The sequence below is a fragment of the Akebia trifoliata genome, chromosome 8, assembly GCF_017979445.1.
Source record: "Akebia trifoliata isolate Shusen 1 chromosome 8, ASM1797944v1, whole genome shotgun sequence".
Classification (NCBI taxonomy): Eukaryota; Viridiplantae; Streptophyta; class Magnoliopsida; order Ranunculales; family Lardizabalaceae; genus Akebia; species Akebia trifoliata.
Window position 1 is genome coordinate 13532865 of NC_141382.1, and position 21006 is coordinate 13553870.

General features: G+C 36.0%; 1 protein-coding gene and 1 pseudogene across 2 annotated transcripts; both read left to right on the plus strand.

The window, feature by feature from the left end:
- The first annotated feature begins 409 nt into the window (after positions 1 to 409).
- LOC147396198 (ATP-dependent RNA helicase-like protein DB10) lies at positions 410 to 7571 on the plus strand (annotated as a pseudogene). Its single transcript, XR_015180536.1, has 7 exons — positions 410 to 1239; positions 2339 to 2548; positions 3356 to 3424; positions 4055 to 4324; positions 4410 to 4760; positions 6060 to 6341; positions 6514 to 7571. The product of XR_015180536.1 is annotated as an ATP-dependent RNA helicase-like protein DB10 (transcript).
- Positions 7572 to 12233: 4662 nt separating this feature from the next.
- LOC147396199 (pentatricopeptide repeat-containing protein At1g56690, mitochondrial-like) lies at positions 12234 to 16201 on the plus strand. The gene has a single exon (XM_086452054.1). The coding sequence runs from the start codon at positions 12733 to 12735 to the stop codon at positions 14842 to 14844; it is 2112 nt and encodes a 703-aa protein (XP_086308180.1). The 5' UTR covers positions 12234 to 12732; the 3' UTR covers positions 14845 to 16201.
- Positions 16202 to 21006: the final 4805 nt, after the last annotated feature.

Genomic DNA, 21006 nt, shown 5'->3' on the forward strand with positions numbered 1-21006 from the left:
ACCGAGACTTGAACAGACGGCGGCGAGGTTTCTGTGTTTTCCGACGAGGTGAGCGAAAGAGACGACCGAGAATGGACAGACGACGGCGAGGTTTCAAGAGAGAGAGAGAGAGAGAGAGACCTCTCTGTTTTCCGACGAGCTGAGCGAGGGAGACGACGGCGGCTAGGTTTTGCGATTTCAGACTTTCCCCCAACTTCGATTCGAAGGAGAAGAGAGAAATAAAGAAAATAATTTTTTTTTTAAATCGTTATATATATATATATATATATATATATTGGTTCGGATTTCGGATTGGTTCGGTTTATTATATTCTTAATCCGGAATCGAACCAAACTAACCGCATTTTTTTTTTCTCGATCCGTACCCGAACCGTGGGTGTGTTTAATCAGAACCAATCCAATCCGAAACACTGGCCTTTTGTATTACTGGAACCCCGAAATCGATATCACTCAATATGAAAGGCCGGGTTCTATAGCCCCTCTATTGCCATCTGCTTTTATGCTGAAGCTTGCTCCAATACCCATGGTTCACACACTGCAACCAAATGGCATGTTGGCTCAACAAGGGAATCAAATGAACCAAACTCCACAACAATTAGGACAGCAAATTTATCAACATCATGACACACAAATGGTGGTGCAAGGACTTCAACAATGGGATCCACGAATCACACAAGGAATGCAACAACAGGGACATCAAACACCACAATATCAAGGGCAACAAATGCCACCTCAGCAAGTGAAGCAGTTTCCACATCAGCAGCTGCAACAAGTGCCATATCAGCAAACACATTATGCTCTGGCACACCAAATCCCATATCAACAGGGGCAGTAGTTTATGCCTCATCAAGGGCAAAACATGGGGTTTGTGCAGAGGGAGGAAAATGTGTTTCAACAAGGAAAGCAAGTTGGATTTTCTCCCTCTCAAATCCAATAGGCTTCAGGAACCCATTTTCTGATTCCACAGAATGTTCATTCAGTCCAGCCACAACAATTTTTAAACTCGTCTAGTACTGCACCGCAAACTGGGATTTGTTTAATTCACTGGCAACACGTGGGTGAACCCTTGGTTCAAAATCAGGTTGGTTCAAAAATGGGGTGTGGACCTCCTATTGGATACAAGGAAGACACAGGTGAAAGAGCTGGAAATGAATTCTTTTTCAATTCTAACAAGGCAGGGTCAATGATGGCTCCTCAGCAGCCAAAGCTTGCTGCACTTCCCATGACCCAGAATAAGCAGGTATTTGGGGTTTTTTTTTAATATGTACCATTTCCTTTCTCTAAACTAGGAACTATTCATATAATTATATAACATTACTTATCAAAAAGTACATATTAAGGCAACATTGCAACAGTAAAACACAATACTTTATCCTTAATCTCAATTAAGGTTTGAATTGCTGCTTATCTTTGCATTATGTGATGTATTGATTCCTTGTATAAGTTCTCACATGAACTTCCTTCTTTGTGCTCTTAAGAACAATAAGAACTTGATTTTGAACATTTATACTATTTGAGGATTCTTTCCTTCATAAGCAAATAACAGTGATATTCTATATTAAGCCTTTTAGCTTTAGATACAGTTGAATGGTAAAAATGATCAATATCGATCCCAATATTTGGTATGATGTGTAAATGATGATGGGTAGATACAATTACTTGGTAAAAAATGATCAATATCAATCCCAATATTTGGGATAATGTATAGATGATACTGGGTTATTCCCACGAGCAAGTTTTAGTTTATTGAAAGTTGGAGATTCCGGATCTTGACTTATTTAGGATGATTCCATTTGCCTCTTGCCTTAGAATGGTGTAATGGAAAGAAGGAAGCAAACAATCATGTATAATCATACAAATATGCGAAACAGTTGCATATTTACCCTGTTTCTTACCAGTGGCATTGGTGTCTCTCTCTCAAAGTATGATTTGACATTATGAACTTCTTTCCTCAACTCATGATTATAAGGCTTTGAATGCCAAAGGCCTTACCTTTTCTTTGTTTTTTTTTATTTTTTTGTGTGGAGGTTCCAGGATTAACATTAGAGGATTTGAGAATTGACCTTGCACTTCAAAAGGATTTGCCAAGATCAATAAAGAAAAACTTTTAGCGTTAAGTATCAACTCTAATCTTGAAAATAACAGTTCATCATCATCACCCTCCTAAGCCTTGAAAATTATAGTTGTTTCCATTTATTTTTAATCTGTTCAAATATATGTTATCTTGTTGAGACATGAATTTTGCGATCTTGGTCATAGCACATATTTTGGGGCCATATGCACCGTTGATGTTCGTGGGTTTTCTTGCACTTTTGACAATGTTGTTATTTTTTCTCCAGGAGATGAGGATACCTCAAACTGTCACAGCTGGTGGACCAACCTCTGTAGCAGGCAATGCAATACCTCCTGTATATAATCATGTTTCTGTTGGAAAAACATTTACGGACAACACTCCCACAATTCCACCTCCAGGAATGCTTGTCTCGTCAGATATTGCAAATCTCTCACCTGTTGAAATCTACCGTCAAAAGCATGAAGTTACTGCAACGGTCAGTATTTAAATTACCTTAGTTTGTTTAACTGTACACATAACACAACCTTGCTGCACACTAACCACTTATTTTAAAATACTGTACCTATTTTTTGCTTTTAGATTGACTTATTTCATTTATCATAATTATCTATTCCTGACCTGACTTGAGGAATGTTTTAGGTTAAAATGTTTTGCAGTTATGATTTGTGATATGTTCGCATTTTTTGAATTATGTGCAAGAAACACGATGTAAGGTAAAACCCAGAAAAAAAATGGTGAAATTTTAGAAACGGAAATGAGTTGATGGTAGGTCCATTTTTGAGTCATGAATTTGGTAAAACCTCATATAAAATGGTCATGCCAAAAGTTCATTTCTTGGGAAAAGGTCCTTCAAGCATGCATTCATAAGAAGGCCAGCCAGTGTTTGTGGCCTTTGGAATTTGACATCACTGTCTAAAGTTTGTATCCATTGTAATTGATATCTCGTAATCACAGTTATTACATATATTTTTTCCATTGTAGGTTTTAAATTTTTTAAGGTGTCACCTTGGTGAGGTGGTAAAGTCTGTGTGGTAAAACCACAAACCTGGGATCGAAATCCCACCTTCACAGTTAAACCTATCAAAAGAGGAAAATTGTAGGTTCTGCATTTTTTTTCTATATGCTTGTTTCTATGAAATACTTCTTTCAATATTAATGTTATTCTGTGTTTGCTAATAATATTACTTAAGCCTTGCTAGGAAAAAAGAAAATGTCGATCAAATCACATTTTTATTAGCTTGGCTAGTTTTTATTATTTTTACTTGTGTAACAAATTGATCAGGGTGGCAATGTTCCTGTTCCTTTCATGACTTTTGAAGCCACTGGTTTCCCTCCAGAGATACTCAGAGAGGTTAGTTTTGCTCAACACTGTGATTAATTATATTAATTTTAAAGTCCTATTCACTAGATTTTATGTATAAGACAGTGTTTAAAATTGCTTTTGGGGTTTGATTATAGCTTTGCAATAAACATTTAAACTCATTTTGGTTAAAACTCATCCATTGTCACTTGTCACAGGTGCGATATCTGCTCCAGAAGTGGAGCATATCGTACTTTTCACTACCATCTGTACCTCAATACACTGTAATTGCTCTGCCCTTTGGGAGTTTTTACAAAATGTATCATTGAAGCCTTTCCTTAAGGGGTGGTTGGCCCTTCTTCCAAATCTCATGTGATGTGGCTAGGATTTTCTCCTAAATAAATAAATAAAAAGACCTGGCAGGGACTTTTTTGTTCTTGATGGATCCACTTGGTCTGAAATGCTTCATTTTTGCTGTTTGAAGCTGCTTTGGTAGGGCCAACCATTACTGAAGCAATGGTTTTTATTTTTATTTTTTATTTTTTATTTTTTATTTTTGCGTTATTGTATTGGATGATTGGAAGTAGTTTTTGATACTGTGTAGAATGTGTTTGGGGGCATTTCTTCTTACAAGATGTGCTTGTATGGGGCTCATTTTTTGTTTGTCCTTTTCTGTTTCAGATACATGTTCAAGGTTTCTCTTCTCCCACCCCAATACAAGCACAAACATGGCTGATTGCACTGCTAAGTAGGGACATAGTTGCCATTGCCAAAATAGGTTCTGGGAAGACTTTGGGCTATCTCATTCCTGCTTTTATTCATCTAAAAAGATGTCATAATGGCCCTCAGAGTGGCCCAGTGGTGTTGGTTCTGGCACCTACGAGGGAGCTTGCCACCCAAATACAAGACGAGGTTATTAAGTTTGGCAAATCTTCTAGGATATCTTGCACTGTGGGTTCTATACACTTTATTCCAACTTATAGTCCTGTAATGACATTTCCTTTCCCTGATCATTATTTCTCAATCCATGGTTCAGTGCTTATATGGTGGAGCTCCAAAGGGCCCTCAACTAAAAGAACTAGATCGGGGAACATATATTGTTGTGGCAACCCCAGGTCGACTCAATGACATCCTTGAGATGAAAAAGATTGATTTCCGTCATGTCTCTTTTCTTGTGCTTGATGAGGCGGATCGAATGCTTGACATGGGTTTTGAACCTCAAATCCGTAAGATAGTGAATGAGATCCCCTCACGCAGACAGACTCTTATGTACACGGCAACCTGGCCCAAAGAGGTCAGAAAAATAGCTGGAGATCTACTGGTGAATCTTGTTCAGGTGAACATTGGCAATGTTGATGAGCTTGCTGCAAACAAGGCCATCACACAGGTAATACATTGCAAAAAAAATGTGATTGATGAATGCACACTTGTAATGGGCGGGATCCATTAATCCTGTCATGTGGTTGTTCCTGCCAAGGAGCTCTCTGGCTTAAAATTGATCCATTAACTTATGTCTGTTTTCTATAATTTTTCTTCCCCAAACAATTCTGTAAGAGAATGATTTTTAACCTAGGAGCAAGGTTTAAGAGTGTTATAAAGACATCTTGGTAGTTGGCTTACTTTTATGACTGTTATAATGGACGCTTCATCCATGTTTCATAAAATTAGAAGACATCAAAAAGAAAAAGAACGAAGAAATGACAACTCAAATTTTAAAACATAAATTTTATTAGTTGCAACATTGTTACAGCATCTTTTATTCAATAACATTGCAATTGTGGTTCAAATGTCATTTTGTTTAGTAACGTTTCTTACGAAACGTTTCGACTTTTGAACAAACCGAGATGAAACTTTACCCAACTCGAAACATATAAAATTTTTGTTCATTTCGCTGAGAAATCAGAGAAGAAGGGAATGGAGAGAGAGAGAGGTGGTTGAACGATGACAACGAAGTTGCCAGTGACCTTGGTCTTCTTAGAAGACTTGGTTATTTATTTAAACCCTCCTTATTTTGGTAAATATCTGAGATACCCTATGTCTTCAAACTAACCAAATGCCCCTTGACCACAGTCTTCTGAGTAAGACTTCCCAAAAAATCTTATTTTGAAGTATTGAATGTCTCGGAATGTATCAAGAATGTTTCGTATTGTTTTGGGTTTGTTTCGATTTTTCAAAGAGTCAAAACATCAAATCCGAAACGAGATTTTAAACCATGATTGCAATAAGACCTTTTTTTGTAAATGTTCAAATCCTTTTTTTTTACTAATTGTTTACCAGAATAATGTATGGAAAGTATAATATCATTACAATGGTAATTATATTATGGGGCATTGCATAGCAAATAACATGAGTGGGGTGTTAGCAACTTACCATTATAATGGCGACTACAACCTTTTTTTTATCCATGCCTAAATTTTCTTGGTGGGATCTACTAACTAGCATACGCCCTGATTTTGATCCTTGCATTTCTTCTGTTCACCAGTACCTAGTTTGGCTATTCCACTATAAAGTATTGCACAGTAAGCAGTTTGTTGGGAATTTTGTTAATTCACGAAGTATTAGGTTTATCAGTCCATGCAAATTATGAATAATGTTTTGCCTTGAACTCTACTCAAATCTTGACAACCTTCTATATGTTTCCCTATCAAAACAATTAGACAATTTAGATTTGGGTTTGAACCTGCAGTATGTTGAGTTGGTCCAACAAATGAACAAGCAGAGGCGCCTGGAGCAGATTCTCAGAGCCCAAGAACGAGGATCCAAGGTCATCATCTTCTGTGCCACAAAGAGGTTGTGTGACCAGCTTGCACGTGGTATTGGGCGCAACTTTGGTGCTGCTACAACTCATGGAGATAAATCTCAGGGTGAGAGGGACTGGGTTTTGAACCAGTTCCGGACTGGAAAGTCCCCCATTTTAGTTGCCACTGACGTTGCTGCTCGTGGGCTTGACATTAAGGATATTAGGTTAGTTATTGCTGCATCTTGTAAAAGAAAAGTAACAAATTTAACTTTTCTTTTTTGCATGACTTATATGTGGTGTTAGTTGGAGAGTCCCAATTAGGAAGCTTTTGTATTGTCTCTTAAGCTGGTTATGAAGCAATCTCACAATCTTACATTATTTGAGATTCTTGTGTTCCAAGGTGGTGATCAACTATGATTTTCCAAATGGTGTTGAGGAGTATGTCCACCGAATCGGAAGGACTGGGAGGGCTGGTGCTACAGGAATATCATATACTTTCTTCTCTGATCAAGATCGAAAGCATGCGGCAGATCTGGTAAAAGTGTTGGAAGGATCAAACCAACAAGTGCCACCAGAAGTTCGGGAGATGGTTGTGCATGGAGGACCCAGTTTTGGTAAGGTTCGGGGTGGGACGAATCGATATGATTCTGGTGGTGGACGATTTGATTAAAGAGGTGGTCGCGGTGGCATGAGAGATGGTAGTTTTGGTGGTCGAGGTGGGCGAAATGACTTTGGTGGACATGGAAACCAAGGACGAAGATTCTCTGGTCCACGTGCTAGCCCTGTTGGTTGGGGTGGACACGACGGGGGGCTCATGACCGGAGGGGTATTGTGGATAGGAATAGAAGCAAATGCTATAGTCCAAGCCTTGATCAGGTTCGAACGTAGGACTATCGCAGAAGTAGGAGCAGAAGTAGGAGCAGAAGTAATAGTCGTAGTAGTAGTAGTAAGAGCCAGAGCTGGAGCCACAATTGCAGTCGCAGCCGCAGTCACGAGAAATCACATGAACAGAGCTGCAAACAGGATCCTTCAAGGCCTGAATATGAACCCCCTTCAGAGTCACAAATGTCTCCTATGCCTCCAAGCACTCAAGGTGACTTATTTCCTATAACTAGGTCCCCAAGAGTAGTGGGGCCGCTGGAGGGGAGCCAAGCCTTCCAGTCAGTGGTTGATCTCTAAGACTTGTGTCTACAAAACTTAATTTTTTCCGAAGTGTCGAGATTCAATTGTATTGTTCTTTATTTTGTTGAGCGACAGTGTTGGCTCGGTTATGTGGCTGAGGGGAAATTATGGGGTGACATACATTGATTCTGGACACGATTGGGTGGGAGCTCTGGCTAATTTTTATGTTGTTTTTTCTCTGACAGGAAACCGTTACTATTAACAATCACAATAATTTACTTTATTTTCATAGTAAGTTGGGAGGAGGTGTAAGGGTATATTGCTCAAGTAAGACTAAATTGTTCTAATTTACTTATTTTTATTTATAGAAATGAACTGTTAAAAAATACTGCTTTCCCTTAAAACTTTCAATGTGGTGTTATTAGTATTTTTTTTTTTGAGAGCTTATGTTGTTATACCAACTTTTCAATATATATTTACATAGCTTGGGCTCAATACAAGTTGAGAGGTAAGGCAAAAATTGGAAATGAAACCTTTTTTAGTATTTAATATATTAATTATTTATTTTTATAATGAGGGGTAGAAATGATTTGACACCAACGTTTGAGTCCAAAAAATGCCCCATCTTTATGTTTAAATTTAGGATAAATTATACTTTCACCCCTTGTAATTTTTGGCATAATTGTATGTCGACCCCCTAATATTTTGACAATTGCACTTACCTCTCCAATAGTTTATCTAGCAGCTCACTAACATCCCATTTGTCTACTTGTTGTCAATAGGGGTGCACATGGTTTGGATTGATTCGGATTTTAGCAAAATTGAAAGTGAACTAAATATGATCGGTTCTACAAAGTTGGAATCGAACCAATCCAAACTAACAACCTTGGTTCGGATTGACTCGGATCGGTTCTCGGTTCTCATACTTTCAAAATAGAAAAACTAGTATTTTTTCTTTCAAAAGAGGAACCCTTTGAATCAGATCATAAATAATGCCTATTTTAAAAATGAAAATGATTTTATGATTAAATTTTGATTGAAATCTGTATAAATTGAAAATTAGAGGAAGCTTAATGAGATTAAAAAAAAAAAAATACAATTTTAAAATTGGTATATTGGATGAATTAGTGAGGAAAATAATCCATAAATGGTAGATTAACAAATCCAAGTCTAGGTTCGTATAGTACATTTCATCTAATAAACACGACATAAAGGTTCTCGTAAAAAAATAAGGAATCAAACTCTTTGAAAAAGTTTTTCCATAAATGAGTAGATCTATTTGAGAGTTGAGAGAGAGATTTGTGTACTTTTTTTTATGAGTTTTTGTTAGAAAAAAAAAAAATAGAGAAGATAAAGTTGAAGACTTTGATGAATTACCTCTTCGTAATATACTAACACATTTGAGAGAGAGAGAGATGGGTTACCTCTTTGTTTTTTATGAGGTGGCGAGGTGGCAAGGTGAGGGAGATGAACGATGGTTAGGTTTTTTTCAAACTTGAAGAAGAGAGAAATAGATAATAGAAGAATGAAATTAAGAAATTATTTTATTTTTAAATAAATAAATAAATATATATATATATATTTCGGATTGGTTCGACTCTTGGATTGGTTCGGTTCTATTATACCCTTAATCCAGAACCGAACCAAATCAATCAGATTTTTTTTTTATAACAATCTGCACCCGAACCAAATCATACTCAATTCGAATCAATCCAATTCAAAAGGCTTCGGATTTGTTCGATTATCGGATTTACCCAATCCAATGTGTACCCCTAGCTATCAGTCAAACATTTAAAAATTAAATTTTACCTTTTGTAAAGAAAATTTTACTCTTTTAAAAATGTTATTTTTTTATAAATAAAAATACCCCTTTGAATAAATAAATGGGTTCGAACATGGAAATGTAGTCGTTTAGTAAAGAACAATTTTATTGTTTTTCTAAAATTTAATATTTTGTACAAAAAAATAATAAGGTAAAATAGTAAAATAACATCTGAATTTTAACACCATACTTGAGAGGGAGGTAAGTGCAATTGTCATTGTAACAAATTCATTTGATTCAATTATAAATATCAAGCTCAATCTCTGAGGAATTCAAAGATGAGTACAATGTTAACACCACATCTTTACTACTCTCATAGGATCCAACCCGACCGAATTGTTTGAGTCGGTATGATAATTACAAACCGTTCAACAATTTTATATTATATTAGTTTACCAATATAAGCATTTTATTTTATAAGAATTCATGTTATATAAAAATAATAATAATAAAATATTTTGAAAATATAATATTCAAAACAATATATCATTCGGATCTAGGCAAATATAGAGATAGACTCCCATCCGACTTGGATCAAGGGATGTGAAACTATATTCCATTAATTTTTTGGTTAGGATCTTTTCAAGGGTCCAAACTTGCTACATTTGAATTTTGGATCACTGGATTTTGAATAAAATTGGGCCCATTAATTTATGCCCTAATGTGGGTGTGGGTGTGGGTGGTGGGGGGGGGTTGTTGAATATAATTTGACTCAAGTTCTTGACAACATTACCCTAACTTTAAAAATTAGTTGAAGAATATTCAGAATGTCAAGTATCACAAGTTTCTTGTCCACCATTAACGTGTGCAGTAGGGTTGCAACTTTGGCAAGCCAAACCCGAATGCGATGGGTTCAACTCGACCTTGAGGTCAAGTTTGGATACAATTAGTTAGGGTTTGGGTTAGGGTTGCAATCAAGGCGGATCGGAGGGTCAGCCCAGGCTCAACTCAAGTTGTAAAACCCTCAACCCAACCATCGAGTTAGAGTTCATTAATCCAAGCTCAACTAGAGATTAAACTTCTAAAATCAGTTTGAGCTCAGGTTAGCCCAAGTTAGGTAATTTTGGACGGTTTGAACAAGCCTAATTTCATTTTGATCAACACATAAATTTTTTTTATATCTAAAAAAAGTAATACAACATAAAATAAAATAAAAAATTCACAAGTAAATAAATTTGCAAACCATTTCCAAATCCATCATTTAAATAATATTTAAACAAATCACTATAAAATACTATACTTAAACATATATAACAATAGATTTAAATGTAGAAAGAAAAATCAATAAAAATATTTTTTTTTCTTAGTTTTACAAATATATTTAAGTAGAGAAAAATATTTTTTTAAATAAATAAAAATATCTATATGTAAATATGTAGCATCAAATTTGGGTTGAGTTGGATTTTCCGGAGCCTCAACCCGAGGTCAACCTGAATTCAATTTGGGTTGAGATTTCCTAACCCAGGCTCAACTTATTTTCCATATATCTTAGCCCAGGCTCGCCCATCAATTAGGTTGAGCTTGGGTTGAATTTGATTTAGCCTACCCTAGTTCAGGCAAAAAAAAATTTTGACCAAATCATATCGGGTTGGGTTCGGGCGTAGACATCGGATTTCCTGAACCTGAATTTCATATGGTTATAATTTTAAATATCTTTGTTTATTTTCTCATCCACAATGCACATTTCAAACTTTATTCATCTTTTTTAAGAAAAATAATTTTATATTTTATATTTTTTTCACATATCACTTCTCTTTATATCAGCCATTATTATTACTAAATTATCTAATATTAATTGAGGAATGAGACAATGCGACTTGGGTTGGGCATTTTGTGGCTGATGTGAGGTTGGGCACAGACACAGGTTGGTATTTGTCAAGTGTGGGTTGGGCAAGGGTTGATCCTCATCTCGGCCCAACCTACCCAAGTTGCAGCCCTAGTGTGTGGATGCATAACTTCTCTTTTTTCTCTTGAGTTTGAAGGTTTTTTTTTGCCACGCCTAGTTTTACTGCTAGCACCCCAAGATGTGTGTTGATTCTATGGTGATTTGCACTTAGAATTTTATTTATTTATTTATGAAAAATGATGAACAAGACTTCCATCTACACTTGCGCTAACCTGGCAGTGTTAAGAGAGCCACAAATTTTTTTTCCTTGTATCTTGAGGAAAAATTCATGGTGTTGAAGGAAGTTATTTTAGACCCTTTTTTTTTATGAGAGATTTACCGGGTAGATCTATCTGTTGCAATTCATTACAAAAACTCCCTTACTTTATAAGTGTGTTACTTGAACAAACCTTACTTTATGGAACTAGCCTAGCATGACTAACTTAGTAAGATATCAAATCTTACTGAAAGTCATTGGGCTATATGAATGATCAAATTAGCAAATCCTACACGACAGTCTTCTAGATTTCATGAAAAAACTTAGATTCAAAAGAAAAAAAAATTCAGACAAAAATATATTTTTGAACTTGATCATAGGTATTGAAAATGGATGACTACCAAACTATTAAATTTAAAATTAAAATTCAACAATAATTTTTTTTTATTTTTGATAATTTTCTAATTCTTTTTAGAGTTTTGTCCTTTGTAGCCCTATATCATCAAATCATGTTTTAAGATGTTACAAATTGATGTGATTAGAATCCACTCCAAAGTATGTAAGTAATAAATTAATCCCATAAATTTGAATTTTATGATGTGGATCCCCACTCCAAGGTTTGGAGGGTAACAAATTTGATCAAGTGAGATTTGGTGGGTAACAAAATGCAAAAATTAAGGTTCCCTTGAGTTGTGAGAATTCCAAGGGATTTTTTTTTTTGTAATAAAAATTCAACACTTAGGTTTGCAAGGTAAATCTTTATTTATTTATTTATTTTTAATATTGATAATATGATGCAGTTTTGGTGCAGACCTTTGACGCATTTGCTCATAGCCCAACAAACGTTTGACATATTGCATGAATGACATCAGGAATATGGAGATTCTCTCTCTCACTCATTGCTTACATATTTATTTTTTAGAATTCAAATCTTAAAAAAGAATTGTTGGCCTTATGTTAAGCATCACATTTATAATCCAACAACAACCTTTTAAATTTCATAAAAATATTCATATTTAAAAAAAATATTATTTTTTGAATTTGATCCAAAGTGTTGAAAATGAATAGTTAGGGAGCACCAAAATTTAAAAATAAAATTCAACAGTGAAAAATAACTATCTTTTTGAGTTTTGTTTTTATAAAATTCATATAATTTTGTCTTCTATAACTCCATTGCATTGGATCATGTCTTTTTAACGTCACTAGTTACCACCTCAGAAAAAAAAAAATTTCACCATGGGCAGGAGAGAGAAAATGGCGTCAGGTCGTTAGCCAAAAACCGAGTCATATTATCGAAATTCTTTTTTTATTTTTTATTCGAGTGAGGCAAGATTCTTGCCGTAAGAAAGGTTCTTGAGCGCGGGTACTCTTTTATTCAAATTTTATGAACCAGTAAAGACTCGAGAGAGTGATCTCAAACTTGTAGATTTCGAACGAAAATCATCAATTTATCCTGTTTTACATTATTTTCAGTCATTTAATCCAAATGGGTTGCTAAAAATTTTTCAAGAACCTATCCAAATTTAAAATCTCACTGATTTTATATCTGGGTAGCTCGATTTCTGACCTATCGATGCGGTTTCTATTAACTCATTGTCGATCATACTGCACAAGTGCTGTCCTCTCTGCCAATTCTCAAATTTCTCAGTATGCCCGGCTTGGACGAATTGAAAATGCCCGAAGGATCTTTGACGAAATGCCTGATAAGAGCGTAGTTTCTTGGAACTCCATAATTGCTGGGTATTTCCAAAACAATCAACCCCAAGAAGCTCGACATTTATTCGATAGAATGCCTGATAGAAACACCTCCTCTTGGAATGGAATGATTTCTGGGTATGTGAAGAACAAAATGGTCAGAGAAGCGCGGAGATTTTTCGATACAATGCCTGAAAAAAATGTAGTTTCTTGGACTTCCATGGTTAGAGGTTACGTGCAAGAGGGTGTAATTTCGGAGGCTGAATCTCTCTTTTCGCAAATGCCCGAGAAAAATATTGTCTCGTGGACCGTGATGTTAGGTGGTCTAATTCAAGACCGTCGAATCCACGAGGCTAGACAGCTTTTTGATAGTATGCCGGAGAAGGATGTGATTGCAAGGACTAACATGATTGGTGGGTATTGCCTCGAAGGTCGTGTGGACGAAGCACGTGAGCTTTTCGATGAGATGCCACGCCGAAATGTGATTACTTGGACTACCATGATATCGGGTTACACACATAATTTACGAGTAGACATTGCCCGGAAGCTCTTTGAGGTGATGCCAGAGAAGAATGAGGTGTCGTGGACAGCAATGTTGACCGGTTACACACAATGTGGGCGGATTGAAGAAGCGTTCGAACTTTTTAAGGGAATGCCTGATAAGTCGATTGCTTCTTGTAATGCTATGATTCTAGGGTTTGGACAGAGTGGGAAGGTTTCCGAAGCAAGGAAGATTTTTGATTGGATGAGAAAAAGGGATGATGGAACATGGAGTGCAATGATTAAAGGGTATGAACGGAACGGATTTGAATTGGAAGCACTTGATACTTTTTTTCAAATGGAAAGAGTTGGAGTTCGGGCAAATTATCCTTCTTTGATTAGTGTTCTTACAGTCTGCGCCAGCCTGGCAATTATCGATCAGGGTAGACAAATTCATGCTGAGTTGGTGAAATCACAACTTGATTCAGATGTGTTTGTTACCTCAGCTTTAATCACAATGTATGTTAAGTGTGGTGATCTTGTTAAGGCGAACTGTGTGTTTGAGCGATTTGCACCTAAGGATGTTGTTATGTGGAATTCTATGATCACGGGATACGCACAACATGGCTTAGGAGAGGAAGCGTTTCAAGTTTTTCATGAAATGTGTTCTGCGGGCATGGTACCCGACGATGTTACCTTTGTTGGAGTTCTTTCCGCTTGTAGCTACACGGGGAGAGTTGAAGATGGAATGAAACTTTTTGAGTCAATGAGATTGAATTATTCGGTGGAGCCCACAGCCGAGCATTATGCTTGCATGGTTGATCTACTTGGCCGAGCAGGCCATGTCCACGAAGCTATGAATATGATAGAAAATATGGAAGTTGAAGCCGATGCTGTTGTTTGGGGTGCCTTGTTAGGAGCATGTAGGATGCACATGAACACTGAATTGGCTGAAATTGCAGCTAAGAAGCTTTTGCAGCTTGAGCCCAAAAATGCTGGACCTTATATCTTGTTATCGAATATTTATGCATCGAAGGAGAGATGGGAAGATGTTGCCGAGCTGAGGAAATTTATGAGGGTAAGGAATGTAAGCAAGTCCCCTGGTTGTAGCTGGATCGAAGTCGAGAAGAAAGTCCATATGTTTACGGGAGGTGACAGCATGAGCCATCCTGAGCACAAGTTGATATTGGGGATGTTGGAGAGATTGGGTGGCCTTTTAAGAGAGGCAGGGTATTCTCCTGATGGTAGCTTTGTGTTGCATGATGTGGATGAGGAGCAGAAGGCACATAACTTGCGTTACCATAGTGAGAAACTGGCCGTGGCATTTGGATTATTGAAGGTTCCGGAAGGAATGCCAATTCGGGTCATGAAGAACCTCCGGGTATGCGGTGATTGCCATTCCGCAATTAAATTGATAGCAAAGATTACAGGGCGAGAGATCATATTGAGGGATGCCAATAGATTCCATCATTTTAAGGATGGGTTGTGCTCATGCAAGGATTATTGGTGAGGTTGCATCGTCATTGCATCTCATATGTCCAATTAATACCCACTTGACGATACATTTGGCACACATATAGGTGTTAGGAGCCAAAGAAAAGTAAGAGATTTCTAATACAAGAAGTTGACATTTTGATGATCATAACCATTTTGACTTTCCTTTGATGTGCTATTAATTTTGATTTAGTGGCCATTCTGTCTCAGTGAGAGTCAGAAGTTAAATTTACTTGAGGTTGTAGTATGAGATTATCGCGGCTCTAAGTGTGAACATGAGGGTTTAAAGTTTTCTTGATTGAAGATTGACAGAAGCTTGTAAAAAGATGGTTTCTGCTATAGCCCAAGTTCTGTGATCCAAGTCTAACCATAACAGTCTAGGAAGGGAACTTTGGCTTTTGTTAAGGTATGTTCTTTTCCTTTTAGGTTTCCAATATGCACCCTTATATTATTTTGTTTCTCTACGAGTCATCAATGGTTACCCTTGTATCCTCTAATGTATGTTAATTTCAGGAAATATTTTTATTTTCCATTGCTAATGTGAATCATGTAAACCTTTGGTGGATTGGGAGAAACTTAAAATAAGAAGTCACATACGAATCACTGCAATTATTTGCAATCCCACACATATGTCTACAAGGAATCCTTCAAAACTTTCGTAGTGTGGTTCCTTTAACTTTGCTTGATCCTTACTCCTTGATCTACCTCTCCAATAAGGCCACTTGTATCCTTAATTATGTGATTGTGCCTGCGAATACACTCTGACAATCTAGTTAGTCGTAAAACTTTACCAAGTTTTATGGCACAAAAGAATATGGATCATGAGATCCTGGAATTCATAAGCGTTGTCACACGCGTGTATGCTTATTATAAAACAATCAAACTACAAACCATGGACACTTTCACTTTCTTTTGAAAGGCTGGTTAAGACAGTATTGTTTCTGGGCGATGATCCACCAGGATTAGTGGCAACATCTACAGTAACAACTATTTTGTACTAACTATTTTGTTTTTATTTTTTATTTTTTTGTTTTCCAATTTCTATTCACGTTAAATTTAAAAGGTGTCTCTATTACAACAAATATTGCAACTGCTTTAAGCGCAGTTTTTCGTCAAAGTTGACTTGAAACTTGGCTGAGTCTCTTCTAGGATCAACATGCCTAGTTGACTCAGTAACTCGGCCAAGCCAACTGATTGATTTTACAGTACTTTTAAAAATGGGGTTATTTGTCAAATCCCTTTAAGGTGACTATATCTTTTTTTTTTCTTAATAGTTTGTCTGCCTTCTACTTTAAGTTTTAAGGGGTTCTAGTCTTCTACTTCAATTTAGCTCTGAATGAAAAATATAGAGTTAGAAAAAAAATAAAAAAAAGAATTGGTAGGATCACAACTCAATCTATGGAACAAATCGAACGTAAATTACGGGAAAAGGGATCGAATTAGGTCTTCCTCTTTAAATCGAACGATTTTAAAGGGGAAGAGGGTTTATGATAAGCATAAGAGAGGAGCGACAAGTCTTGGACGACTGTAAAAAGGGATCGTGTTTAGAAAGAACAAAAGAATTTAAAACACTTAAATAATGTAAATAATATCCTAGTGGGCCATGCTCCCTTCAGCCTCCCATACTGCTCTCTAGTTGAGTTTGCCAAGCACCAGAACAATTCTATAATTTTCGATTTAGAACTAAATGATTTTATTTTGTAAGAAGGGTTGTGTAAGTGTTAGCCATTAGGTCTACTTTGAATTATAATACTCAATAGTTTTAATGGCTAATCAAATCCAAAAATCTCAACTCCACCTTATAAAGATGCATGTGGGACTTACTCAAAAAGCATACATGTTACCTACAAGGTTTACAACCCTTCCAATATTAAGTAGATCCCAACAAGGTCTTTCTTGCTCCATTTTATTTAATCTTTGCTAATTTGTTGGTCAATATTGAGTCTTATTATGAAAGTTCATTATTCGGATAAAGATTCATGGATGAAGAAGCAATGCCATTACGTACACATTGCGTGCAGGAATCTCAATAATTTTGATTGTAAATAAAATGCATGAATCTCAACTCCACACCATATAATATTTGGTGTTGAGAATATGTACCTTGAATTAAAAGAGAAGAAACAAATTAAAAACACAGCAAAACAACTCCCTCCATTATTATAGCTGTTATTCAATTATTTTGGGGCCTAAAGTTCAAGTTGTACATTAACGCCAAAAAGTTACTGCTCCAAGCAATGGTCCTCAATCAACATAGGCAATAGGGGTTTACTTTCATATTGGATCACTGGCCAATGTTAGGCGACATAAATTGGGGTGTAGTAGAAGCCTAAAGTACACCATCTTTGGCCATGTGGTAAGGTTAGAAACCGCATATCAAAATGTCACTCCTTGGTAATGGTTGAGATTCTCAATATGACAGAAATATCTTTATTGACATGTGGCATTGTCTCTGCCCTTCAAATCCTCAATCAATCATGATACTTGGAGTGAGGAGAAGGTCTGGTGCTAGACAAAATCATTTGAGTGCAACCCTACAAAGCTTTATAATGAAAATGTTTTTTTTTCACAATAAAATAAAGCTAAAAAAGTCAAGAGTTTATTCTAGAGGCCTGTATGTGGTGGACCTCCTCCTTTCCACCCCCCCCCCCCCCCCCCCCCCCTCTTAGATTACACACATTTGAGACAGAAATTAATTAGTGAGAAAAGAAAAAAATGGACATAATTTTCTTTAAGGAGAAGAAGACATATGTTAGTGTCATGACAAGCTTGAAAGTGTTACATCCCTCCAAATTTTAAAGTTTTTTCAAACTTTGAAAGGTTGTAAAAGGGAGGATAGTTTATAGGCCCTTTTTGATTGTGGAGAGACCCATCTAATAGTGTTAGAGAAGTGGAAATATAATATTCCTTCCTGACAATTGAACAACCTTCCAAGTAAACCATGTACATCTTTATACATAAGATCTGTAAGCCTGCCACGTGTCGGCGAGTTACCTTACATCTAGCTAAGATGATTTGACTATCATCCTCGTCGTCTTCGTCGAATCTTATTTCAAATATATCGAAACATGCAACTGATTGGACTACTATCCTCATCTTCACCATGGTATTCCAATATTTGTAGATTACAAAAAAGAACCAGCGTAATGTGGGCTATGAATTTAGGATAAGAATAGACAACACTAAAAGTTCCATAGGAGGAAGCCATTATACATTCATACCCATACCATAAATAGGAAAATTGAGACTAATAGACCCACCCATGGCTGAGCCTGGTGCATCGAAGCTCCCCCAATGTATTCCCCTCTTAGTATAACTCCGAGGGTGGTTTTTTTTTTTGTATATATCTAAGTAGGTGAAGATGGGGTTTTGATCCCAGGTCTGCATTATTACAACTTTCAGATTTTATCACCTTAATTACCAAGTTAGTGCCTTTCGAATTTGTTTGTATTGAAATGATATAATAAGCCTGCTTTTAATGAGATTTGTAACTCGAGTGAGGACCCATTTTGAACCCAAGTTTATGGCATTGCCACCAATTAACTAACCTCGTGTGTTAATAGGCTGGCCTACCTCCCCTTTTAATTGAGCACAAATAAGTCAAGCGAGTGAAGACCACACGAAAGCTGAATGATATGTGCTTGGCCCAGTAAGCGGAGTGTCAAAGCACCCACTACTTAAAGATAGTAGTAGTTCTCCTTAATTGAAGTGATCGAAAAGTTGTTGGATGCAAATTAATTAATCTAAACTTCATTATCATAATCAAGATTGTTGATTGTGGGATTACAAATCCTTAAAAGAGTTTTTGCCATGTTTAATGATTATGACTAGACAACACCATAGCTGAGGTTGATAGATACCTTGGGATCTAAAAGTTGATGCTCTCTTAAACATTTTTATTTTGGCTTAAAATCTCTAAATTATTATTAATGGACCTCTCTTTTTCTGTACTTGATATCTTTAATCTTTTTTCTTTCATGTAGTAGTGGTTGTGATGATGGTGGTGCTAGTTGATCAGAAAAGAAATTTGCTTTAATCTGAGAAAATTATTGTGAAAAAAGAGTGAAGATCGATTACCACTCGATGATAATGCATTACCTTGGACTTCATTCATAGCGACGATGATCAAAGAATGGGACTAAGTATAAAATAAGTTCACAATGATATCTTATATGGTTTTAAATAAGTTTACTTTAAAGGGAAGTTATGTGATTTTCACAGTAACAAAATATCCTTCAGAAATATCTAAAAACAAAATAAAATTGGGTTCGAAAAGTTAAGTTATACTAATAAAATTCAAGACAATCCACATGTAACCATTAAGAGGTTCTAACTTTGTAAGCTTTGACGGATATGATTGTGACCAACTGATCGTGCTATTTTTGGACCGTAAAGACATGTGCAGTGGCCTAGAAGAAAGTCTATCGATTCCATGTTTGTGATCACCCGATCAGACCGATATTTTATGGACAATTTTTGCTAGGGGAGGTCCATAGTCCATACAATGGTTAGCTTTACCAAAGGAATCTTCTCTAAATGTTATAATAACAATCCACTTGAAGAATATAAAATTGTACCAAAACCAGATCAAAAAAAATATAATCAAAATTTATACTTGGAGAGAGAAATATTAGAAGATATCTTATCAAGTAAAAAAAAATGTCTAGTCAAAGCAACATTTTCCCTATTGGCACTTTGTGGCTGTCATCTTCCAATATATATTTTTGTCATGAGCCCTAAATTTTCAAGTTTCCATTAAAGGTTAGACAAGTTGAGTTTGGTCACAGAATTGGGCCATGGCTCATGAGTGTGGAATTGGGGAACTTACCATAGAATGATGAACCTAAACATGGACTATTGATTATATTAGTCCCTGACCATCCAAAAAAAAAATATGGGTAAGGTCATTGATGCCAAACCTCACAAAAAAAAAAAAATTAAATAAATAAAATAAATAAATAAATAAATAAAACTAAACTAAAACTCAACTAACAAACTTATTGGCCATTTTTATCTCCTTAAAGATAAAAAAGGTTACTAAGTAAAAAAGAGTTGTAGAAAACATATGGAGAGCCCATCTATGGGATTCTTTATATAAATTTAGGCAAGAAACTTTTGAGTTATGAATGAATCGTGTACATCGAATTGCCTACAGGCTAGGGCATGCATGGATTTTAGGTAGGTTAATTAGAACTATACAAGATTAAAAATAAACTACAACTAAGACATGATTTGTTTATTTAGGCTTTGTTTGGGAATTAAGATGGTGATGATTCCAAAAGTGATCATTTCGTGAAGGTATGTCAAAGAAGTGTATCTTGGGATCTAGAGAAGTTGTGGGGCATTTGATGAACAACTACTTTCTCCATATTTTTGGTAGAAAAAAGTGATCTAGACAAGATTTGGTAGCTAGTTATGTTTCCTCTGCCTTAGGGATGCTAATTTTTGGAACAAAAAAAAAAAAAGTTACGCACAAGCACATATCGTTTGCATTTCCCTAATGTCAGATGTCATCCTTGCTCTGTTACGCTAGCAATATTTAGGTATCAACATCCTAAAAGTTCAACATTTCCAATCTTTAGAAGGAAATACTTTCAGAATTAGAAGTTCATAACAAAGGCGCATAAAGGAGAGTATGTAGAAACTTTTGTAGGCTTCGGGTTCCTATAAGTATATTTATATGCATGATCATGATTGTCGTTATATGTAACTCTTGTCTTCTTTTAAAAAAAAAAAGGGATGAAAGCTATGAAGAGAGTGGAGAATTACAACTTGTGAGTTCTTTCACACCCCCTAAATCTTTACTTTCAAACAGGCCCTCAGTGTTTTAAGTGGTGAGGGCACATCCATCATTTGTCCCTTTCTTTCATCTCACACTCAGTCAATACAAAGCTTGAGATAAAACATATGCTTTTGAAAGTTTAAAATCAACAAGATAAAAAGTGAAACAAACAACCATTTACTCACTCATAATTAGATTCTTACAAAAGCTAAGAACTGAAACACAAGTTAACAATTGATCGACACGTGTCACGCATACAATCTCAAGTCTCCTTCAAACGAGACCCAGTTAAACACAACAACGATGTCGACCTCATCTTTTGGCTTAAGTTGATAACATGTGATGTGATGTCCACCATCCATGAAGCCATCATATGTTCTTGATGTATAGTATTAT

Coding starts and splice junctions, on each gene's coding strand:
- LOC147396199 (XM_086452054.1), top strand. CDS start 12,733: ATGCGGTTTCTATTAACTCATTGTCGATCATACTGCACAAGTGCTGTC.